At 38.5% G+C, this 25,740-nt stretch overlaps 2 protein-coding genes across 7 annotated transcripts in view; both read right to left on the reverse strand.

Moving 5' to 3' along the window:
* Window positions 1-4,787, reverse strand: part of PRPF39 (pre-mRNA processing factor 39) — a 22,308-nt gene extending 17,521 nt beyond the window's left edge. Inside the window, exons 1-6 of one of the 3 annotated variants that reach the window (XM_023222613.2) lie at window positions 4,637-4,770; window positions 2,401-2,743; window positions 1,813-1,938; window positions 1,547-1,615; window positions 1,281-1,443; window positions 1,034-1,152 (exon numbers count right to left, since the gene is read on the reverse strand). In XM_023222613.2, coding sequence (XP_023078381.1) covers window positions 1,034-1,152; window positions 1,281-1,367 — 206 coding nt within the window. In that variant the 5' untranslated portion in view covers window positions 1,368-1,443; window positions 1,547-1,615; window positions 1,813-1,938; window positions 2,401-2,743; window positions 4,637-4,770. Of the gene's footprint in view, window positions 1-1,033; window positions 1,153-1,280; window positions 1,444-1,546; window positions 1,616-1,812; window positions 1,939-2,400; window positions 2,744-4,636 lie in introns of those variants that run through there. The other 2 variants (XM_023222612.2, XM_023222614.2) reach the window with 2 other exon arrangements.
* Window positions 4,788-13,088: 8,301 nt separating this feature from the next.
* Window positions 13,089-25,740, reverse strand: part of TOGARAM1 (TOG array regulator of axonemal microtubules 1) — a 108,543-nt gene continuing 95,891 nt past the window's right edge. For 2 of the 4 annotated variants that reach the window (XM_023222635.1, XM_023222634.1), the window contains 4 exons: window positions 22,088-22,277; window positions 19,902-20,121; window positions 16,083-16,169; window positions 13,089-14,229 (listed from right to left, as the gene is read on the reverse strand). In XM_023222635.1, coding sequence (XP_023078403.1) covers window positions 13,964-14,229; window positions 16,083-16,169; window positions 19,902-20,121; window positions 22,088-22,277 — 763 coding nt within the window. In that variant the 3' untranslated portion in view covers window positions 13,089-13,963. Of the gene's footprint in view, window positions 14,230-16,082; window positions 16,170-19,901; window positions 20,122-22,087; window positions 22,278-25,740 lie in introns of those variants that run through there. The other 2 variants (XM_023222636.1, XM_023222637.2) reach the window with 2 other exon arrangements.

Genomic DNA, 25,740 nt, shown 5'->3' on the forward strand with positions numbered 1-25,740 from the left:
TGTAAGTGGGTTAAAATTCTCATTTACCGTAACAGATACATAATGTCTACAACTAGCAGAGAAAGAAAGAAAGCAACATAGATTTACTGTTATACACGTGGTGGAAAATACTAGAAGAAAGAGCTAAAATATTTGAAGGGAGGTGGAGGGGGTACTTTTTGTTACGAGCAGTTTAACATTAGCTAACTTCTTAAGCAATATGCACATGCTTTTTTTGAAAACCAAAAACAAATACATTAACAAACTACTGTAATCAAGAAAAAGATAATGTAATAGAAAACTGAGTAAATGATATCAACAGGTAATTTAAGAAATGGCTTATACAAGCATATGAGAAGATGGTAAACCAGGATGAGCAATCAAGATACACACAAATTAAAACAGAGATGCCACTGGAGGTAAAACAAACAAAAAATGTGGCACAGCTGTGGGAAAATGATTATTTTCATACACTGTGGGAGTTTAGAATTGATACCATTTTTGAAGGAACATGTGATAAAACTTAGCTGTGTGTTCTCTTTAACAGAAGTTCCATTTCTAGTGCATTCTACAAAAATACTGACTTGTACAGAGATGTTCACTGTAGCACTGATTATTTCCTATACATAAGGATTTGGTGAAATACAGTAGAGCACTCTGGCTTATAAGTTACTTTTTATAAAGTATTATAAAATATTTTTTGTAATGGTTATTTAATATGGCAGAAAGAGATTCTCAAACACTGTTTAAAAAAAAAGTCAAAGACCAATATGAAAACATACGCACAAATATGTACTTATACATACATCTGAAAGCACACACACCAAGCTATTAACCATGAAGAGTGGAACTGGGGACATAAGGGTATGGAATGTAGAAGGGCTTTATTATCTGCATTTTCAAATCATAAAGCATAAGTTTATTATTTATGTATCATTTTTTTAACAATGGAATAGAAGTTAAACTTCCAGCTTAGCTTTCATGAGCTCTATTATCAACATGAGAATAATTATTTATATCATAAAATACATTTCAGTATCAATGTTCCACATACCCTCTTATTGTATTGTTTGTCTCAGGATCACCAGGGTCCAATGTTTCTTTTAAGAAGTTTATATAATGTATCCAAAGGTCAACACTAAGAGGTATTGCCTGAAGCCCCCGCCGATAAACCTAAGAAGAAAACAGCAAACTGTACTTCAAATATTTAATTATTTCTTAACAGAGAGGCAACACTGTGTTATCCGGTGAACCTTAGAAATACTAATTACTGGAATTTTGTTTAAATAATCTACCATTACCATTTGGGTGGAGGTTGGATAGAACATGGCAATGTTCTGATCCCCACGTGCAGAGTCTTGATCTTCAAAGCGCAGCAGTCCCTGCATTCTGACCGGGTTGTGTGGGCAGGCTTTGGGTTACAGACCATAGGGCACAGACCCATTAGAGCATCAATGACAGCGTCTGACCAAAAATGCAATAAGACGTAGCAAATGTGACTAGCAAACCAACTATATTGTTTGGAAAATGAGAAATAAATGTAAGTGAGAGAAAAGCCCTGCCCTACTTGTTAAGCTGCAGTGTAATACAGAGGCTTGCACTGCAAAGCTTGACAAACTGTAGAGGTTTAACGCACCTGCCAACAAAGAGAGAAAATATTAGCTACAAATGCCACAAGAGTGACAAATGCAAATAAATACCCTATAAAAATTGTTTGACCACAAATGGTAGGTACTGCCAGCCAAAAAAAAAAAAAAAAAAAAAAATCTTTGTTTTGTTATTAATTGGCTTACAGTACCTATTGGAGATAAGTTTATTCAGTGATGTACGCACCTCATCTGATGGTTTAATGTTGTCGTGCCGCTTTTCAAGGTCCGCATACTTTTTCCAGTAACCATAGCAATATGGATAGTGTATGAAAAATCTGTCAAATGCTTTCCTGGCAGCCATCAAGTGATTCTGATAAAAATGAAACAGTATTTAAACATCGTGGAAATTTCTATCAAAAAAATATTTATTATTCCTTTCAGACGTTATTATCTAAAAAAATAATAATAAATGGCAGGCTTAAAAACTCCACATGCAGGCTGCTCTGCCGATGGAGCAGCCCTTCTTTTATTCCTTGACTTTTTTTCTTCTAAATGCAACTGAAACAGAAGGAACTAATTTTGTCAACATTTTATTTCAGCAGTTTTACACACACACTTACACCTCAATTATTACAAAATATTAAGCTACTCTCTACAACATACAAAAGCTATAAGCCATTTTCAAAGCTAAAAATGTATCTACCTAATGTTATTCAACTTCATTTGAAAATTATGAGTTGATTTTAATCATAAATAAGCTCTACTATTTCATTATAAATTAACATGACTTGACTAATTTGTCCCTTCTGATACCATTTTAATAGTTACTAACCTCCTGTTCTACATATTGAAGCAAATATACCCAGCCTGTAAAATCCTGAGGATTATTTTCCACAGTTTTCCAAAATTTTTCATATTCTGGAGGGAAATTTGCTTCTGTTTCTGTCAGCGTTACTGGAAGGTCCACAGCACTTGCCATTTCACTTTCTTCTGTAGATGCATTCACACTGGGAGAGTCATCAGGTGACTGTTCCATTTCTGTAACATTCATAATCTCAGTACTGAAATCAGTAGGATGTTCTACCACTACCTCTGAACTATTGCCTGTGCTGCCATTACTAGAATTTCTGTATTCATCCATGTGAGAATTTTGCATATTGTCTTCAGTAAATGATCTGTGGAAACACAAAAAAAGAGAAATATCTTCCAACTGCCAATAAAATTATTTGGTCTCAACAACACCTTTTAAAAAGCCCTATTAAAGAAATGTGACTCTTAATCCCCTACAAGTCAGAATTAGAAGGTTCATTAGTATTTATATTATAAATAAAATTACAAATTCTTCACAAAACTGCCATTTTGTTGTTGGTATCTGAATAAAAACCAAATAACTATAGATTTGTTACCTAATTCATAAAACAAGTAAGTCGACTGCTACCTAACAAAGAAATACTATTTAAAATACAATGTTTCAGATTTAGGTAAGAATCTGATTCGGTGCCTGAATGTTACCTTGCTATGAATCACTGGAAAACGGCATATCTTTAATAACTGTTCTGGAGGCTAAAAGTAAAACTGACAAAAATTCTGGTCATGGGTATAAACATTTCAAAAGGAAGCTCATTACTTGGCTCAGGATAAAGTTTTAGAAAAGATAAATTCATATTGCTTAAATATATCTATCTACTTATGAATTATAAATCCTGACAGCTAGGTTTCAAATTTATTATAGAAGATACAAATTATGGTTTTAAAAAATTAAAAAGTAATTTTTAAAGTGAATAAATGTTACTTAAAACACATTTAAGGGGCCAGGCATGGTGGCACACAGCTGTAGTCCCAGCTACTCGGGAGACACTGAATCAGGAGGATCACTTGAACCCAGGAGTTCAAGGCAGCTGTAAGCACTGACCCTGCTACAGTACTCCAGCCTGGGCAACAGAGCACGGCCTAACTCTAAAAAAAGTATGTGAGAAAGGCTTACAGTCTGGATAATAACTGTACAACATATCTAAAATTATGTCATCTAATTTTTAAGGCTATAAGGTAACAGGGAATTACCCCTTTAAGGTAGTACCACATTATATTTTCATAATCACCTTAATCTCTTCCACTAATAGCCTGAATGGAAACCAAATCATTAAATTATAGGGCATGTCCATTTTTTTTTTAATGAGGAATTATTCTCAAAATTAAGCTGACCATAAAACTGACTTACTCTTAAAATATACTTAGAATGTACTACTGCTTATATATTAATAGTAATTAAAAAGATGATTAAAACTTTAAAGACAATAATGCAAATGAAGAAATGAAGGCCATATGAATATCAAACAAAAAAATAATATTTGAATCGGCATAAATTTACATGGTATTATGGCATCATCACTAATACACTGAGCAGTATTATTTATTAACTTCAAGTATTAATTAACTTAAAGATGTGCTTTTGGAGAAAAACACCAGTGGCGGTCTCTGATTACTAAAGTTAAATATTCTTAAGCAGATTCCCTGAAAGACTTCTACCAGGATCTCTGATGTCTGTTTTTTCTGTTCTAAAATATCCTGCCAAAAGCTTTGGGTGCTGTGACTTAGGGTCGCTAAAGGGTTGCTTATGTAGTTAGAAGGCAGAACGTGCCCTACAAGGCGCTCACATGCATTAGTAATAGAACGTATATTATCTTCCCAATCCTCTGGCGGCTGCGAATGTGCTCCTTCCACTTCCAGCCATCCCAGCTGTGTTCCAGCTCCGGGGGAAGCAAGGCTTTAGAGTTACCCGCAAATATCTTCCTAAATCCAGGCGAAAGAGGCCCACACTTCCCCACCCTACCTAACGCACCCCTCAAGTGAAACGTTTGGTCTAAGACAAAAATACCTTGCACCGCTCCACCCAACAGGTGGGAAGGAGAAAGGAATGGACAACTGGCCGCTGAGTCCGAGCCAGGCCTCAAACAGGGCGGGAGAGGGAGGCCGCGGCCACAGCGCGGCCTGAAACCGGGCAGGCCCTTTTCAGTCCCAAGTACCACCCTCCGCCCCCAGCTAATTTCAAGGAGCCCGCCCCAGCAGACCTTATAATAGATGCTACTCGATGCCATGAGCCGAAGCCTGTGACGACCTAGCCGAAGATGGCACTTCACCGCCTCCGTCCCCACAGCCACCACAGCAGCCGCCACCCGCGCCACGGCCGCCTGGTCGACCGCACGATGCGCATGCGTCGGTGTCTCGGGAGGTGAAAAAGTCACGTGGGTTCGCAGCGCGCAGGCCTGGCCCTCCCAGGGATCCTGGCTGCCCGTGCGGCCCCAGCCCCGCCCCCGCAGCCCCGCCCCGCCGCCAGCGAGGGCGGGGACCGCTGCTCCTACCTGCTTTTCCCTTCATAGAGACTTCCCAAAGGAAAGGAGGGTGTTCAGGGCCTTTCACACGCCTGATTTTAAACACAGCGCCGTGACCCCTCCCCTCCAAAAACGGGAAAATGTCATTTTGGGGGTCAAATCTAAGGCTTTCCCAACAATTGTTCAAGCTTTCACACTAAAACATTTACCTAAAACGGACAGAAATTCAGCCTTAAACCCACAAATCTCACGATGATATGGACCTTGGGCTCACTCAGGTTGAAAACCAAACAATCGTGGACTTAGGGGTTTGGAGAACGGGCTATTGTTAAAGAAAAAAGTATTTAGTGACACTTGTTAAAGCACAAAAAGGACTTTATTCAGGACCATCGCAATAGGTATGGGGACCACTGACCGCAACGGAGACTTGCAGTGGGGAAAGAGATATTGGGCTCAACTCCCCATACAGCATGTGCAAGTGGAGATTTATAGCCAAGGAGCAGAGGTAAGTGAATGGAAAATTACTAAGAGGAAACATCAGGGTAAGGGGGATTTTGGCTAAACCCACCTAATAGTATTTTTGCTGAAGACAGACCAAGATGATGAGGCATCACCTGGGGGGTGGTGGAGACTGAAGAACCTGATCAGATAATGAGGATGATCAGCTATCAAGGATAGGGGTTTATTGCTAATCTGACTTAGCAAAGTTCTTTGTTTAAACTGGATTTTACAAAGAAAGTGTACAGAAGAGCCTAGCAGAAGATTCAGAAACCTGACTAAAGTTGGCCAAGCAAAAAAATATATATATATTTTATATGTATATTATATATATATATAAAGGGATATGTTATCCTCTGGACAAATTGAAGGGGACTGTGCGTTGACAATCTTAGCTGTCCTCTTCAGTTGTACCGCCATCTCCACTTTAACAAAAAACAAACTTCTTTCCAATCTGGCCTCTCTCCCTTTAAGATTCTGTTACACTTGTGCCCCTGCATTCACCCATCACTTACCATTTAATCTCTTGTTCAAGGTGCAGTAGTATTACTACTGGGCTCCAAGTTCCTCATCTGGAATCTGTCTCCTCTGCAAATAATTATTTACAAGACGATGTTTCTTGTCACAACGCTGGTTAATCATAAATCCTCTCACCAGCACCTTTACTTCCAAATACCAAACTAGGTCTTTTTTTCTACCTTTTACTTGCATCACACTGCACCTAGTAGTAGCTTTCCTTTTGCATTTGCCTCTTCTACTCTCCAAGCTACCTTTTTTGGATTCTCTGACAGTGTGGCCATGTTTTTGTTTTTGTTTTTGTTTTTGTTTAACAGGTTTAAACAGCAGCTTTTAAATGTTTACTATGGGAAGAATAGTCAAGGGAGTGGTGCATTGGGAAGACAGACCAGAGTTTGCTGCTGGCATTGTTACACAGTGACTGTTTGGCATGACCTTCCCTCCTTTTCTGGTTCTTTGGTTTTTCTAAGGTGGCCTCAACTTCTTTATCAGTAAATAAGATTATCTCTGAGATGTCATTCCCCCAAATAGCCATTTTGTAAAAATCTACTTGCATCTTCAACTTTATTCACTGTGGATTCATTGTTTTCCTTTTTCTGGTTTTTACATTTTACCTTTCAAGCCAGTGCTATTGCTCTCACTCCCCTGCTTAAAAACCTCCACTGGTTTCCTCCTCCACGGTTTTTGTTTTTGTTTTTGTTTTTTTTTAAAGAAATCCTAAACTTTTAGAATGGAAAATAGTGTTTTCATAATCATGCCAGGCTTCTCACTGTTTCTGCCTCCCGGTAACTCCACAGAACCTACAGTTCCCACAGCCCTTTTATGTGTCAAAACCTTTAAGTGGGGTCTTCTCTTTGCCTGAAATGTGATCCCCACTGGTAGAAACATACATTATCTTAAAAACTAATTTAGCTGGCAGGACGCAGCTAAATCATGCCTGTAATCTCAGCACTTTGGGAGTCCGAGGCAGGCAGATCAGGAGGTCAGGAGTTCGAGACCAGCCTGACCAACGTGGTGAAACCCCATCTCTACTAAAAATACAAAAATTAGCTGGGTATGGTGGCGCATGCCTGTAATCCCATCTACTCAGGAGGCTGAGGCAGGAGAATCAATTGAACCTGGGAGGCAGAGGTTGCAGTGAGCCAAGATCGTGGCACTGCACTCTAGCCCCGGAGACAGAGTGAGACTCCATCTTAAAACAAAAACAAAAAACAAAAAACAAAATTGATTTAGCCTTAGTTGACTTTTTAGAAATTGTGTATCACAATTACAAGCTTTGGAAAGAAAAAAGATATTATACCAAATACTGTAGTTTAGAGGGTAGTGGGTTCTAAAAAACAATATTTAAAGTCATGTGATCTCAGAAACAGAACAAAGAAGTCAGACAAATTGGAAATGATATCATTTATTCATGTATTTCTTCCATTTGCCCCTCCAGATCAACTGTCTGTCCTTATCCACCCAGCTCCATTCTTTGGAGATTGACCCTTATAGACCATATCGATAAGTTCTCTTGCTTCCTGGTTTCTGGTTGAGAAAAGTCCTGGCAGAATGGAATTGAGGAGTGAGGTCAGGGTAGGTATTCCTCCAGCTCCCTCCAGGTGGGTGATGTCAGCTCTGTTCAAGGTAACCCTCTTCATATAACTTCATTCTAGGTTCCAGGTTTCCCTAAGCCCTGCCTTTATAAATACTCCCTTATTAACCACTTCCCAAATTATGCCAATTTTGATTTGCCATCTATTTCCTTTTGGGTCCTGATCGATATACGAGCAAAATGTATCTTGTGATACCCAGTGTTAATCACAATTTCTGAGCTGTTCAGTATGATTTTGTTTATTCTTTTCAAAACGTTAACATGCCATGAAAAACTGCATAAAATACCTCGTGGATCATTTAATTTACAGAATATATTGCTCTAGGGAATGAAATTTGTTTACATTATAAATAAACCGTCACTAAATAAATTGTGGTGGCTCTTCTGTTGGAAACATTCAGACTCCTGTATTTAGTGTTTCTCCTTACTGGTAAAGCAAGTAAACTTAAAACTATAGCTCCAGGAGATTTAAATCCAAACATAACATGAAGCATGTTTCCTCTTTACTACTTCATCTTTCAAATTTAGCTCAAATGGTATTAATATCTCCTCAATTCAGTTTTCCTGAGAGTTATCAATGTTACTCCTGTTTCCAGATAACCTTAAAGAAGAGCACTATAGTAATAGCACTCTGCACATTCTTCTTATTCCCTCAAAAACGTATGGCTACTTGTTAGGGTAACTTCATACCAGGAAACAGAAAACATGCTGGCTTCTTGGAATTTATTAAACATTGGACCTGAATTAAAACCAATTCCTGGGTCATAGAATGCCACTGTGGTTCATCAGACAGAGTGGGGCTTATGGAATGTGGCAGATATTGTAGGTCGGCTCAGTCGCATCCATGCCCACTATCTTCTCTATTATCTTCCTGTACTATTGAGACTGGGAAATGAAATACTCAATTTCCTAGCCTCCTTTGAACCTAAGGGTGGCCAATGAGATGTAGGTAGAAGTACATAGGAAGAGTCTTCTTCCCTAAATAAAACAGCAAAGCCTCACTAGAGAAACACCTGTGCTTGTTATCTCTTTTACTATTTTTTCTGTCTGAAGCACAGTTATGATATTTGGAGAGGAAGCTGCCATCTTTTAATCAGCTCTGATATCATCGAGCCATTGGCACAATGCTTAGCAGTGACATACTTCTACACTTCTTGTAGTATGAGACAAATAACATACCAATTGGTTTAAGCTACTGTTAGTTGGGTTTGCTATTCAGTCAAAAGCATTCCAACTGATACAACAGCTTTAGAAGCTATAATAAAACTTAGAGAACCTTTCTTATCCAATATCTCTTATGAAAACATGAAACAAAGGGCAACACAATTCCTTGAGGGAATCATAGAGATGAGTGCCTCAAAGTCTTGATCAAGTGTTCGTCAATGGATGAATGAATAAAGAAAATGCAGTATATAGACACTGTGAAATACTATTCAGTCTTTTTTTTTTTTTTTTTTTTTTTTTTGAGACGGAGTCTCGCTCTGTCACCCAGGCTGGAGTGCTGTGGCCGGATCTCAGCTCACTGCAAGCTCCGCCTCCCGGGTTCACGCCATTCTCCTGGCTCAGCCTCCCGGGTAGCTGGGACTACAGGCGCCGCCACCTCGCCCGGCTAGTTTTTTATAGTTTTTAGTAGAGACGGGGTTTCACCGTGTTAGCCAGGATGGTCTCGATCTCCTGACCTCGTGATCCGCCCGTCTCGGCCTCCCAAAGTGCTGGGATTACAGGCTTGAGCCACCGCGCCCGGCCTATTCAGTCTTAAAAAAGGAAATCCTATCATTTGCAACAACAGGAATAAATGTGGAGGACATTATGTTAAGTGAAATAAGCCAGGCACAGAAAGAAAAATAATACATGATCTCACTTATATGTGGAATTGAAGAAAGTTGAACTCGAAGAAGTAGAAAATAGGATGGTGGTTTGCAGGAGCTGGCAGGCTTGGGGTGGGGAAATGGAAAAGAGGTTGGTCAAAGGGTCCAAAGTTTCTTTTAGAAAGGAAGAATTATGGCCGGGCAAGGTGGATCATGTCTGTAATCTCAGCACTTTTGGTAGCCTGAGGTGGGAGGATCCCTTGAGTTCAAGTCCAACCTGAGCAACATAGCAAGATCCCATCTCTAAGACTATTAAAAAAAAAAAAAAAAGAAGAAGAAGAAGGCCAGGCATGGTAGCTCAAGCCTCTAATCTCAGCAATTTGGCAGGCTGAGGTGGGCAGATCACCTGAGGTCAGGAGTTTGAGACCAGCCCGGCCAACATGGTGAAATCCCATCTCTACTAAAAATACAAAAAATTAGCCAGGTGTGATGGCACATGCCTGTAGTCCCAGCTACTTGGGCTGAGGCAAGAGAATCACTTGAACCCAGAGGTAGAGGTTGCAGTGAGCCGAGATCGCGCCACTGCACTCCAGCCTGGGTGACAGAGTGAGACTCCGTCTCAAAAACTAATTAAAAAATAAAATAAATAAATAAAAGAGGAATAAGTTCTGAAAACCTACTGTATAACAAGATGACTATAGTTTATAATAATGTGTATTTGAAAATTGCTATGAGAGTGGAATTTAATGTGATCATCACAAAAAAAAGTTAAGTCTGTAAAGTGATGGATATGTTAATTAACTTAATGATCCACAATGTATAAAAACATTAAGTTGTACCTCATAAATATACACAATAAAATAATTCCTTCTTGCTCATGCCAGTTGGGTCTTTACATAGCATTTGAGGTTTACAAATGCTTTTTTTTTTTTTTCTTTAGATGGAGTCTTGCTCTTGTCACCCAGGCTGCAGTGCAATGGCACGGTCTCGGCTCACTGCAACCTCCGCCTCCTGGGTTCAGGCGATTCTCTTGCCTCAGTCTCTGCAGTAGCTGGGATTACAGGCGTCCACCACCATACCTGGCTATTTTTGTATTTTCAGTAGAGATGGGGTTTCACCATGTTGCCCAGGCTGGTCTCGAACTCCTGACCTCAGGTGATCTGCCCGCCTAGGCCTCCCAAAGTGTTGGGATTACAGGCGTGAGCCACCACACTCGGCCCTACAAATGCTTTCTTATACATAATCCCTTTTAAATTTTGGACTTCACAATAACCCCCAGATGTATGTAAGGTTTAGCAGGTAATTATAAAACTGGGTTCCCAAATTCATGCTTTCTGAATCAAAGTCTTATGCTCTTTATCTGAATAACACTTGCCTCCCTCGGTCATCTCCCTTTGAGTCACATCACTCTCACTTAGCACTTTTGTGATGTTCACTACTCTCTTCTTTGCTACATATTTTTTTCTCACCAAATTACCTTTCAGATTCTCTTCAGATTATCTTCAGTTATTGTAATTTAAATTTTACTATAAGCAATATGTCTTGTTCATTTCTGAAAAACTAGAAATTACAGAAGAGTACACTGAAAAAAAAATTAAAATAACTTCACTGCCCACAGATTACCGCCATTAAGATGTCGGTGTATATATACTACTTCCGTTTTCTATGTGCACATATATTGATGGAGATACTGTACTTATTTTGTAGTCACATTTTTCCTTTAACATACTGTGAACATTGTCCTGTGATTAGTATTTGGCATCATTTTTAATGACTATATGATATGTATTCCATTGGGTAAATACATTATTTAACATTTTATTTTTTTGTTGCATTGCTGGGTGATGTTAGACTTTTATAATCATCATTGCTAGTAAACAACATTCCTTTATTCCAATTAAATGCATTTGTTTATTCAGGCCTTCAGCTTTTCTTTAGTTATTTCAATCAGTGATCAGTCTCTGATTCTTTGTTGACAACGGTTCTTGATAAGAGTGCCAGACTTCTGAGTGCTCACTATCAAGAAGTTACTAAAATACAGAAACTCTTTAGGCTTGAGACTCTTGTTACATTAATGGCTATTTTCTTTGTAATAAACGGTAGCTCACATATTATGTAAAATAAAGCTGCCACATTATTAGTAATGATTATATTTACTGTACTGTTTTTCTCCCTAGACTGATCAGAATATTGTGCTTTTTTTCAGTGCAAAATTCAAACTAAGGAACAATTAGGCTTATACATGAAGTAATGGTCTTCTTTTTCCTTTAAAATCTAAAATCTACCTTCAATATATCTAACAATCTATTGATGCAAATTTAGCTAGCACAAGTGCAATGATACAAAGGCAGGAGTTGTAATTAATAAAACTTAAAATCTGTAACTATTGTATCAATGATGCGTATCAAGTAGGGTTGAAGCAAAATGTAATGATGATTTCAGAGTTTACAACTGAGATCAAACGAGTCTAACAGAGGCCTATTTTTCTATGGCCTGAGCTAAGAATATTTTTTTTTTAACACTTTTTAAGTGTAAAAAATAGGCCAGGCAGCCAGGCTCCGTGGCTCACGCTTGTAATCCCAGCACTTTGGGAGGTGGAGGCGGGCGGATCACGAGATCAGGAGATCGAGACCATTCTGGCTAACACGGTGATACCCCGTCTCCACTGAAAATACAAAAAATTACCTGGGCGTGGTGGCGGGCGCCTATCCTCCCAGCTACTGGGGAGGCTGAGGCAGGAGAATGGCGTGAACCCGGGAGGCGGAGCTTGCAGTGAGCCGAGATCGCGCCACTGCACTCCAGCCTGGGCCAGAGCAAGACTCCGTTTCAAAAAAAAAAAAAAAAAAAAGACCGGGCACGGTGGCTCACGCCTGCAATCCCAGCACTTTGGGAGGCTGAGGTGGGCAGATCACCTGAGGTCAGGAATTGGAGACCAGCCTGGATAACATGGTGAAACCCCGTCTCTACTAAAAGTACAAAAATTAGCTGGGCGTGGTGACGGGCGCCTGTAATCTCAGCTACTCAGGAGGCTGAGGCAGGAGAATTGCCTGAACCTGGGAGGTGGAGGTTGAAGTGAGCCGAGATCACGCCATTGCACTCCAGCCTGGATGACAAGAACAAGACTCCGCCTCAAAATAAATATATAAATAAATAAAATAAGGACTTACAAACCCAAAAATATTTACTCTATGGCCCTATACATAAAGTACACCAAACTAGAAGACTACAATAAAATACACTTAGAAGAAAATATAAGGTATTTTAAAAGTATATAATTATATAAAAGTTCATATAAATAGAAAAAGTAGCCAATTCTCTACTTCTAGTGTAGCTTGAAATAGAAGCAACCCCCTCACCTTTTTTTTTCTCAGAAGCTAAGGATACGTTTTTTTAAAATCATAAATTTAAAAATAGCCAGATACATTAGAAAACTGGTCAGTGACTCAGAAGTAAAAAAGAATGAACAGAATCATAGAATTTTAGAACAGGATAGGACCTTTAAAATCACCTAGTCTAGTTCTTACATTTTAGACATAAGGAAACTGAGGCCCAGACTTGGCAAGTGACTTTGTCCAAGGTCACACAGCTAATTTCCTACAAAGTTAGAATGTAACCCAGGTCTATTTGTAGGTCAATAGTGATAGGTCAATATCATAAGTAGATCAAGTCAAAGTGATAGGTCAATACTACTATATATATATATATATATATTTTTTTTTTTTCCATTTTAACATGTATGGAAGTTGGAAAAATAGGACACTTCTCACACATCTACAGAAATAAATCCTTTTATTTGATAACATTCCTTTTCTTTTTAAAGATGCATACAGTACTTGTAAGCCCATGAATTCTGAAAAAAGCTATAGAAGACCTGGCACTATTTTTGAGAATTACACAACTGGGCAGCAAAACAACACCTTTATAAAGGTCAAAACATAAAGAAATAAAATGTAGTGTTTGCATACAAAAATAGGGGGGGTTACATTCAACACGTTTTTTTAAACGTGCATTTAAAATGTTTAATGTTTTCTAAAACTTTAGTTGTCATGCTTTATTATAACTTGTTAAATTTCACAATTATGTAAGATAATTAAACCCAAAAGGTAAGCTAATATATGACATTAACACAGCAGCAAAAGCAAGCTAATACTGCACAATCATATTAGTGGACTGATTCAGAAATACATGTTTTTCACAAATAATATACAAACTTAGTTTCTGATAACATAGTTCAATGACTTCCACTTTATAAAATAAGGCTGAGAAATGAGACATACCAGAACATGATTACATAATAAAAAGTATATTTTTAATTACAATTCTAATTGTACATACAGGGCAACAAATTGTAGCTTCTATAGAATAGTGCAAATGAGCAGGACTTTTTTCAAAAATATTAAAATTGAATTCATCCTATGTGACTCAGATTTCGTGAATTATTCATGAATGATATATTTTAGGTTTTTATGTGATGGATATAAGTGGTAAGATTGATATAGGACAGATGTGTACTCATAGGCTGCAAATAAAAATAGCCATTGACTTAATTTGCTGGATGTGAAGTGCAGGCACTGATAACGTAACTTTTAGAAAGTTCCACTTGTCATCATGTAAACACTTGTGTTCATCATACAATATTTTATCAAAGATTCATAATTCATTTAAAATCGTCATATCGAGTAATTCCTCCAAACTCTTTTTGATATGTGGTGGTTGAGATGCAGCCTGATTTAACAGATTCTGACCCATCTGTGCAAAGAGTGCTTTTGATAATTTAGCTGTGGCTGTTCGTATATTTCCTCCAGCTCCAGGCAGAGAGCCACTATTTGTCATATTTCCTAAGAGATGCCATAAAACAACCAACACTTTCTGTTCTGTGGCATGCGGCTTCCTTTGATAAAGTTCCATAACAATATCTGAAACATAAAAATATAAAAAACAGTGAGGGTTTTTTCTTAATAAATAAGCCCAAGCTCTGCTAAATAAAAAGCAACTAAAATATACTAAGCTTCTTCCTTATGTCATTTGTCCTAAAAAAGTTAGGCTTCTTCTTTTTCTTTTTTTTTTTTTTTCTTTTTTTTTTTGAGACGGAGTCTCACTCTGCCTCCCAGGCTGCAGGCTGGAGTGCAGTGGCGCAATCTTGGCTCACTGCAAGCTCCGCCTCCCGGGTTCACGCCATTCTCCTGCCTCAGCCTCCTGAGTAGCTGGGACAACAGGCGCCCGCCACCACGCCTGGCTAATTTTTTTTGTATATTTAGTAGAGACGGGGTTTCACCGTGTTAACCAGGATGGTCTCGATCTCCTGACCTCATGATCCGCCCGCCTTGGCCTCAAAAGTGCTGAGATTACAGGCATAAGCTACCGCGCCCGGCCAAAAGTTAAGCTTCTTAAAAGAAGCAATGTAAGAAACCTTTCTCTCAAAGATTGGGATCTTCAAGTATGGTATTAGAATCCATATAGAACAATTACTTCATGCAAAAGTGGTAAGGAGAGAAAATGAACCGAAATTCATCTTGATGTTTTCCAAATATAGTGAAACCAAAATGTACACAGTTTTAACCCATGGACCTTTTATCAAACATGATTTTGAAATAGCAGTTTTCTGTAAGAACCAAATTTGATTTTAATGTATTTTTATTTTTCCCATATTATTTCTACTAATGTAACCAAGTACCCTATTTTTAATGGTTTTTTCTCCTCCTTTTGTGGCCCTTTGTATTAACGTTTTAGTAATGAAATAATAAATTTTGCTTTCCTTCTTTCTACTAGATACTCCTTTGTATTGCTAGCCTATCTAAGTATGTTTGTTTAGAAATTCCAGAGACTGGGCTGGGTGCAGTGGCTCACGCCTGAAATTCTAGCACTTTGGGAGGGTGAGGTGGGTGGATCACGTGAGGTCAGAAGTTCAAGACCAGCCTGGCCAACATGGTGAAGCCCCATTTCTACTTAAAAAAAAAAAAAAAAAAAAAAAAAACTAGCCAGGTGTGGTGGCAGGCACCTGTAGCGCAAGCTACTCAGGAGGCTGAGGCAGAAGAATCACTTGAACCCAGGAGGCAGAGGTTGCAGTTAGCCGATATTGCGCCACTACACTCCAGCCTAGGCAACAAAGCGAGACTCCATCTCAAAAATTAAAAAAAAAAAAAAAAAAAAAAGTTACAGAGACTCCATCTTGAGACAATCCAGGTACCTATGGAATTCTCCCTAACCAGGAGATTACTTCAAGGCTGTGGTGCCAATTTACAACCCAGTCCAGCCTGAGACAGCACTGGCCCATTCACCATATGGAGCAATAACTCAAGATAAGTCATAAGAACAAATCACGTAGAACTGTACTGCCTGGCCCACTGCATGCCCTCCATGCAAACCTTCTCCTTCTTAAACCCTAGCATTTTGCCTGAGAATTCTGAAGCAGTTTTGTTAAGGCAGGAGCCTGAACCACCTGCCAACTGCTAACTTTGGAAAATAAAATCACTTTCCTTCCACTGTACCTCATCCTTGTTATTCAATTTTCCAAGTGGTGACTGGCTGAACCTGCATTTGGCTACACTAATAGGAAGACTGAACATTTACTGGAAAAAAAGGATAAAATTCTTTTGACAAAAATGTTGGGGGTAAAAGTCTTAAAAGGTTCTCTTGTGGATCATTACACAATTTATTTCTACTGTGTGGGTAGTTATATTAAGTTGGCAGCTATCCTAAAATTAAATTGAAATTGTTTATCAGTTTATCCTTAGTTAAAATATTTCTTTAGAAATTACAAAGTATTTACCAGCAAGCTTTTCCGTCATATCTTGTTTTGCTTTTCCATTTAAAAACTGAGCTTTTGTGCAAAATGGCTGTAGAAGTAAGTAATTGTCTAAAAAAAAGAACACAAAGACATATGTTTAAAGAGTAATGAGCTCTTACTTTCCATTACATAGCATTGAAAAGAAAAATAATCATTTCTAGGATGCAAATGTGTAACACTTTAAAAATCTACATAATCACTATTTAAATTTTCTGTAAAACTTTAACAGGCCAGGCATGGTCGCTAGCACCTGTAATTCCAGCTACTTGGGAGGCTGACATAAGAGGATCACTTGAGCCCAGGAGTCCAAGGCTGCATTGAGTTATGATTGCACCACTGCACCCCAACCTGGGTGACAGTGACGCTCTGTCTCTAAAAACCAACAAGCCAAACAAAATCTTAACAGAGTAATATTCTTAAAGCAAATGAGAACTAAAAATACTTCACACAGTTTTAAAGGAGCTATCACATGGTATTAAAAAAAAAAAAAGACAAAAACAAAAACAAAAAACTGCCTGAATCTCTTAGGCATCTTATTTCCAATAACAGCATAGTTTTATCAAAAAACAGAAAAAGCACCTGGGTGTGGTGGCTCACGCCTGTAATCCCAGCACTTTAGGAGGCCAAGGTGGGAGGATCATGAGGTCAGGAGTTCGAGACCACCCTGGCCAACACGGTGAAACTCTGTCTCTATTAAAAATACAAAAATTAGCTGGGTGTGGTGGCGTGTGCCTGTAATCCCAGCTACTTGGGAAGCTGAGGCAGGAGAATCACTTGAACCAGGGAGTCAGAGGTTGCAGTGAGCTGACATCATGCCATTGCACTCCAGCCTGGTGACAGAGTGAGACTCCGTCTCAAAATAACAACAACAACAACAACAATAACAACAACAAAAAAAAAAAAAGAGAGAAAGAAAAAGAAAAAGGCAAGCAGTTTTTACATTTACTGAATTTTTTTTTAAAGTTTTAATTATGAGGCCGGGCACAGTGGCTCAAGCCTGTAATCCCAGCACTTTGGGAGGCCGAGACGGGCGAATCACGAGGTCAGGAGATCGAGACCATCCTGGCTAACACGGTGAAACCCCGTTTCTACTAAAAAATACAAAAAAACTAGCCGGGGGAGGTGGCGGGCATCTGTAGTCCCAGCTACTCGAGAGGCTGAGGCAGGAGAACAGCGTAAACCCGGGAGGCGGAGCTTGCAGTGAGCCGAGATCCGGCCACTGCACTCCAGCCTGGGTGACAGAGCGAGACTCTGTCTCAAAAAAAAAAATAAAAAATAAAAAAAAATAAAGTTTTAATTGTGAAATAATAATAGAAACACAGAAATTTACAAAGATTATATAGAGGTCCTGTGTACTTTCCACCTAAAGGTTTCGTCTTAAATAACTACAATTGACCCTTGGACAACACAGGGGTTAGGGGAGCCAACATCTGCACAGTTGAAAATCCGTGTTTAACTTTTCACACTCCCCAAACTGAAATACTAATAACTTACTGTTGATCAGAAACCTTACCAATAACATAAACTGTCAATTAACACATATTTTGGATGTTATATGTATTATATACTGTATTCTTAACAATAAAGTAAGCTAGAGAAAAGAAAATATTAGGAAAGAGAAGAAAAATACATTTACAGTATTGTATTTGTCAATAATGCAAATTTATGTCATCTGTTTACAAGATTAGTCATCTAAAGTGGTGGGCAACCACAGCTGCAGACCTCAAGCTACTCAGATATCAAGCAATTCAAATTTATCATGTCATGACTTTCCCCTGCTTATTGGGAGCACTTTCAGCATCACTAGTGGCACTTCATATAGGTCTGATGGTGTCCCTCAAGGTTTACGGTATTATACTAAACCTGATTAAAAATACGTAAGAACCATTAATTTGCATATGTTGAACCATCTTTGCATCCCTGGGATAAATTCCACTTGGACATAACAAATAATCTTTCTTTTCTTTTTTTTTGAGATAGAGGCTCGCTCTGTTGCCCGTGCCGGAGTGCAGTGGTGTGATCTCAGCTCACTGCAAGCTCCGCCTCCTGGGTTCATGCCATTCTCCTGCCTCAGCCTCTCAAGTAGCTGGGACTACAGGCACCCGCCACCATGCCTGGCTAATTTTTCGTATTTTTAGTAGAGACGGGGTTTCACTGTGTTAGCCAGGACGGTCTCGATCTCCTGACCTTGTGATCCGCCCACCTCAGCCTCCCAAAGTGCTGCGATCACAGGTGTGAGCCACCACACCCAGTCAAATAATCTTTTTATACAAATTTGTTTCATGTTCCTAATAGTTTGTTCTTTTTTATTAAGTAGTATTTCATGGTATATTTAGATTTTAAAGAAACTGCCAAACCTAGAGTGGCTGTACCATTTTATTTACATTTTCACCAGCAGTGTATGAGATGTAGTTTCTCTGTAATCTTGTCAGCATTTTGCATTGTCACTATTTTTTATTTTGGCTGTTCTAACACTTGTGTGGTGATGATGGTCTTAACTTGCCTATGCATTTCCCTGATGGCTAGTGATGTTGAACATCTTTTCACATGCTTATTTGGTCAGTCATATATCCTCCCTTATTTGCCATCCATATAGCCTCATGTTTTAAATATTTCTTCAGGTCTTTTGTCTATTTTTTTTATTTGAGTTTTTTTGATGTTGAGCTTTGATATTTCTTTATATATTCTAGATATTAGCTGTCAGATACATGGTTTGAAAATATTTTTCCCAGTCTGTAGCTTGTCTCTTTCTCTATTTTTTTTTTTTTTTTTTTTTTGAGACGGAGTTTCGCTCTGTCACCCAGGCTGGAGTGCAGTGGCGGGATCTCAGCTCACTGCAAGCTCCGCCTCCTGGGTTTACGCCATTCTCCTGCCTCAGCCTCCCGAGTAGCTGGGACTACAGGCGCCCGCCACCTCGCCTGGCTAGTTTTTTGTATTTTTTAGTAGAGATGCGGTTTCACCATGTTAGCCAGGATGGTCTCGATCTCCTGACCTTGTGATCCGCCCGTCTCGGCCTCCCAAAGTGCTGGGATTACAGGCTTGAGCCACTGTGCGCCTAGCCTCTTTATCTATTCTTTAAAAAAAAAATTAATTTTTTGATACAGAGTCTCACTCTGTTGCCCAGGCTGCAGTGCAATGGTGCAACCTTGGCTTACTGCAACCTCCACCTCCTGGGTTCAAGTAATACTCCTGCCTCAGCTTCCAGAGTAGCTGGGATTACAGGCATGCGCCACCACACCCAGCTAATTTTTGTATTTTTAGTAGAGACAGGGTTTCACCATGTTGGCCAGGCTGGTCTTGAACTCCCAACCTCAGGTGATCTGCCCACCTTGGCCTCCCAAAAGGCTGAGATTATAGGATCATGCTCTTAGTGCCATATGTACAACTTTTCACCAAGTCCTAAGATTTTCTCATGTTATCTTGTAAAAGTTTTACATTTAAGTTGTACATTTAAATCTGTGATCCATTTTGAGTTAGTTTATTTATTATTATTTTCTTATTTTTATATTTTTTCTTTATTTTATTTCTGAATCATGTCATGCCAAATTATTGAGTTAGTTTTGTTAGCAGACTGAGGTTGAGGCAGAAAAAGAAATAAAATCAAAGATAAGGGAAAGTCAATTTAATGGAACAGAATTTAATCACTAAAAATAATTTTAAAACCATTGAGAAAATAGAAAGTTTTATGATAATATTAAGTTTAAAAAACTGAATAACTAGGATTTCAGCATTACAAAAAAAGTATGGATGGAATCAGAAAACATGAAAAGAAAGTCAATTTGAGTGCCAAAGATTTCTTACCTACATGCTGACTCAGTGCCTGAACAACATTCGTAGCAGCAGCGTAGATGCCTGGATTCTTGGAATTCAGATTGTTATCCACTATTGCTGGAATTAGCATGTTAATTATAGGAGATAAGTGGTCTCTAAGTAGAGGAATCATTTTGTGCATTGTTTCCAGAGCCACCAGATTTACTTTACTATTAGAATCATGAAGTCGAGATTTAAAAGCATCAAAAATCTGAAAATAAATTGGTAAATTATTTAAAGTAAAATAATGTTTATAGCTATTGTATTTATAATTCTCTTGGCATGTCATAATATTTCTCCTACTTTACTCAGTTTAAATATATACACAACATCCTATTTTGCCTAAACTTAGATAACACGAACTTTATAAAAATTGGGGTACTAAATCTAAGTGTCAAATCTTCTTGTAACAAAAGGAGAAGGCCTCAAAAATTGCCCCAAAAGACATCCTAATAAAAGCTGAAAAATGTGGCTCAGTAGGCAGATGACTGACTAATTGTAAATATGATAAACATCTTGTTTTCTGGAAGGTGCAGGTTAGCTTAGCTAACTCTAAGAACTTAAGAAAAGTTTTTGTTTTTATCTTTTTTCACACTAGAAGTAGACATGTTAAGTTTTACTGTGAAGATCTAACCTAGTTTCAGTTTAGGTCTATTATGAAAATTTTAGATGCAATGTCAGAGTTAAATTTGTATTATTATCTCTTAGCCTGATAACTTTAACAATAATTCCTTGCTCTTCAGAATCCTTAACTTTCATAAACTCAAGATATAATAAAGTGAATGCTAAACAATCCTTTAATCATGTCAGGTGAGTAAAGAGCTACTCTACGAGCTGAGACTATTCACTAATAATTTCCAATACTTATTTATTATTTTTCATGTTAATAATCTTCCCAAGAGATTTATTTTTACTCAACAGATATCAGAAAATACAAGTTTCTGGCTCTCATGCCATTGTAATATGGTTCTTTTCTTCTGAAAGCTGAGACAATACCATGAGAAGTGGAGAGTAGTTATGGTATGTTTGCCAAGTATAATGCACATTACACAAACTTAAAATGAAATTTAATTAATAAATTACTACTAGAATTAACTGAACTAAATTCTGATGAAGCAAAAATAATCTATGCTCTGATATGACGAATATTAATTAATATTTCCCTTTTATTTATTGTCTTCCTAAAGATAAGTACATAAGTCACTATACAAAGATTTCTTTTTGTTTTTTTTTTTTTTTCTTTGAGACGGAGTTTCGCTCTGTCACCCAGGCGGGAGTGCAGTGGCGGGATCTCAGCTCACTGCAAGCTCCGCCTCCCAGGTTTATGCCATTCTCCTGCCTCAGCCTCCCAAGTAGCTGGGACTACAGGCGCCCACCACCTCGCCCAGCTAGTTTTTTGTATTTTTTTAGTAGAGACGGGGTTTCACTGTGTTAGCCAGGATGGTCTCGATCTCCTGACCTTGTGATCCGCCCGTCTCGGCCTCCCAAAGTGCTGGGATTACAGGCTTGAGCCACCGCACCCAGCCTATACAGAGATTTCTAACCCATATAATGGAAAGTTTTAATATCTGTTCTAAAGCAATAGCAAGTCTCTTATATGCCTTTGCTTTTAAAAAAAAAATATGTATTGATTAATTTAACATATATTTACTAAATGCCAGGTTCTGGTTCTGAGTGCTCTGAGAATATAGAAGTTTCAAGGCGCTTATCATCTTGTGGCAGGATTCAGACTTATAAATAGCTATCTTCTTACTTTGTTTCAGTGACTTTGACTTGTTCTAGTATGCTTTTAACCCAGGCAATCCATTCTTTTCACTAGGCTTCTTTTAACACTTTAGAATAATATACATATAATATGTAAATATATAAGTAATTTATTAATTAAATTCCATTTAAATTTGTGTAATTTATATATATATATAGTGAGAGGGTATATAAAACACTAAGATTTAGAGCAATTTTTTAAACTGATAAACTTTATTTGACATAGATTTCAGATGAAAATAAATTTTTATTTTCTTTTTTGTAGAGACAGGGTCTTACTATGTTGCCCAGGCTGGACTTGAACTTTGAACTCCTAGACTCAAGAGATCTTTCTACCTTGGTTTCCCAAAGTGCTGGGATTACAGGCATGAGCCACCATACCTGCCTTAAAATTAATTTTGACAAGTCCTTACCTTCACAATGTTTCCAACAACAAGGTCTTGATTATTTTCAGTATCTGATAAAAGCTGCTTAATCCCATTAATACGATCACGAAAGTCTTTTGCATTTAATAAACCAGTTATGACTTTAAGGTACTCAGCACTTTCTAAGGAATTACGAGGGACTGATTTTCTGATGACTTCACGAACTTCAGTTACCTCTCTAAAGTGAAAGAAAGGTGAATGTAATTTCATTTGTACTTTCCTATAAAAACTATTATACAAACATAATTTTAAAATCTCACTATGCATTCATTTTCCAAAATGCATAAAATGACCTAACCCATAGCCAAACTATCTCTGTTGGCAGTCCCCAGGATCTCCCCTGGATTTGGATATTTGCTAGGAAGACTCACAAGAGTTAGCCTATAGTTTTACTCATGGCTAAAATTTATTACAGCAGAAGGATGCCAAACAAAATCAGCAGAGGGAAAAGGTGCATAAGTCAATGACCAGAGGAAACCAGATTTAAGCTTTTAAGAGTCCTTTCCCAGTAGGGTCACACAGGACACAATTCCTTCAGCAATGAGTTATGACAACATATGTGAAATGTTGCCTACCAAGTAAGCTTATTAGAGTCCTCGTGTCCAGAGTTTTCACTGGGAGCTGATAACGTAGGGACTGTCTGCCTAGGACATACCAAAATTGCAGACCCCAGAAAGAAACCAGGCCTCCAGCATAAACCATATTGTTTGCCCAAACAATTTAGGCACAGTAAACTATCTTATCAGTTAGGGCATGTTGGGAATCCTCTTGAAATCCTGGTTTCCCATGTCAGCAAAGAGCTAACCTTGCAAGCAGCCTTTTTTAGGGATAAAAGTCTCAGGACTGCAATGTTAACTTTTTTCTGAACAGATTCCTTGCCCATTGAGATCCAGATAAATTACCTTGAACCTCTTCTCAAACCCATCCTCCATAGAAGATTAAGTGAACCACTCTTATGAGGAATAGTTGAAATCTTTCCAAAACCTAAGTTCCCAGATGTCAACCAATGGACAATCTCTCTAAGCAGACCTTTCTAAGAATAGCAGTCTCAGGGCCTGTTATGTTAACTCTTTCCTGCAAAGTATTCGTGTGAACATGCATGGGACAATGAGAAACTAGAGACCAGCAGGAATTATTATGGCAATGATAGTATTTGTAGCATATTTTTTGTGGCTATAAAGGGGTAACTCAATGTGGTAGATCCAGCTTGTCCATCCCATGGTCTGCAGGTTGCATGCAGCCCGGACAGCTTTGAATGCAGCCTAACACAAATTCATAAATTTTCTTAAAACATTATGAGATTTTTGTGTATATGTGAGTGTGTGTGTGTGTGTGTGTGTGTGTGTGTGTTTTAGCTCATCAGCTATCATTAGTGCTGGTGTATTTTATGTGTGGCCAAGACAATTCTTCTTCTCCCAATGTGGCAAGGGATGCAAAAGATTGGACACCCGTTTAGATGATCATCCTTTTGAAACTAAAGAGTCATGCAAAGTGACAGGTAGGTCAGTTGGTCAATCTGTCTATCTATTTTAGGTACAGAGTCTCACTCTATCTTTCTATCTATCTATTTTACTTTTTTAATTTTTAATTTATTTTTGAGACAGAGTCTCACTTTGTCACCCAGGCTGGAATGCAGTGGCATTATCTTGGCTCACTGCAAGTAAGCCTAATGTAAGTATATTGTAATGTTCTTACATTAGACTTAACATGGTCTAATACTATTTGAAAGTATACTGTGAGACAGTAAAGATGTACATTATAATATTATAAAGTCTAGATCAACCACTTATAAAAGGAACAAAAAGATACAGCTAATGAAGGAAATAAATGAAATATCAAAATGCACACACAAACACTCACATCCCTACCTCTCAATCAATCGTATATCAAGTACAAATAGAAGAAAAAGAAACAGAAAATATAAGACAAATAGAAAAACACTATCAAAATGAGAGGCTTAAACCCAACCATGTGAATAATTGCTTTAAACCCAGATAGTCAAATACCCTGATTAAAAAGCAGAAACTGTTATATTGGTAACAAGACAAGACTCCAACCTGGGCAACAAATTGAGACCTCATCTGTACAAAAAATACAAAAAACTAGCTGGGTGGCAGGGTAGGGGTGCCATGGGCTTGTAGTCCCAGGTACTCGGGAGGCTAAGGTGGGAGGACACTTGAGCCCTGGGAGGTCAAGGCTGCAGTGAGCCATGATCACGTCATTGCACTCCAGCCTGGATGACAGAGCAAGACCCTGCCTCAAAAAAGACAAGACTGAGTCATATACTGCCTAGAAAAACGCTCTTTAAAAAAACATAAGCTGGGCATGGTGGCTAAACCTATAATCCCAGCACTTTGGACGACCGAGGCTGGAGGATTACTTGAGCCCAGGAGTTGACACCAGCCTGGGCAACACAGGAAGACCCCATCTCTTTTTATTAAAAATTAATAAATTTTTTTTTTAATTAAGAAGACAGACCAGAAAATACAAGCAAAATCCACAATGCATTAAGGAAAAAATTATTTTCACACTTGTTAAAATGATAAGAAAGAATTTATTCAAGAAGGATCATGACTACTACAATAAGGGAGAACAACTGTTCTCAACTCTGACTACAGTAAAGACAGAGGGATTTATAGCCCACAACCAGAGTTGGGGGTGGGGGTCAGTGGATAGAAAATTACTAAGAGGAGACATTAAAGAGCATGAAGTTTCTTGCAAAACGGCACTATTCACAATAGTAAAGACTTGGCATCAACCCAAATGTCCATCAGTGACAGACTGGATTAAGAAAATGTGGCACATATACACCATGGAATACTATGCAGCCATAAAAAAGGATGAGTTTGCGTCCTTTGTAGGGACATGGATGCAGCTGGAAACCATCATTCTTAGCAAACTATCACAAGAAGAGAAAACCAAACACCGCATGTTCTCACTCATAGGTGGGAACTGAACAATGAGTTCACTTGGACTCGGGAAGGGGAACATCACACACTGGGGCCTATCATGGGGAGGGGGGAGGGGGGAGGGATTGCATTGGGGAGTAATACCTGATATAAATGATGAATTGATGGGTGCTGACGAGTTGATGGGTGCAGCACACCAACATGGCACAGGTATACATATGTAACAAACCTGCACGTTATGCACATGTACCCTAGAACTTAAAGTATTAAAAAACAAACAAAAAAAAAACTGGCCTAGTAAGATACATGCTAAAGGAAGGCCAAAGACTTATACATCGAAGGTCAGGGGGTGAGGAACTTTACCAGCTATCAAGGGTGATAACATATCAAAGGAAGGAGAGATGAGCTAGCAGGATACCTTGTTAAAACTGGGTTAGGCAGGCCAAGGACAGGGCCCAAGGTCAAGGCCAAATTGAAAACAGGACTCAGAGAAGCATGTCTATAGTTTGGTCAAAAAGAATCTCTGTCGGGCCGGGCGCCAGTGGCTCAAGCCTATAATCCCAGCACTTTGGGAAGCTGAGGCGGGCGGATCATAAGGTCAAGAGATGGAGACCATCCTGGTCAACATCGTGAAACCCCGTCTCTACTAAAAATACAAAAATTAGCTGGGCGCGGTGGCACGCGCCTGTAGTCCCAGCTACTCGGGAGGCTGAGGCAGAATTGCTTGAACCT

This window comes from Piliocolobus tephrosceles, chromosome 6, assembly GCF_002776525.5.
Source record: "Piliocolobus tephrosceles isolate RC106 chromosome 6, ASM277652v3, whole genome shotgun sequence".
Lineage (NCBI taxonomy): Eukaryota > Metazoa > Chordata > Mammalia > Primates > Cercopithecidae > Piliocolobus > Piliocolobus tephrosceles.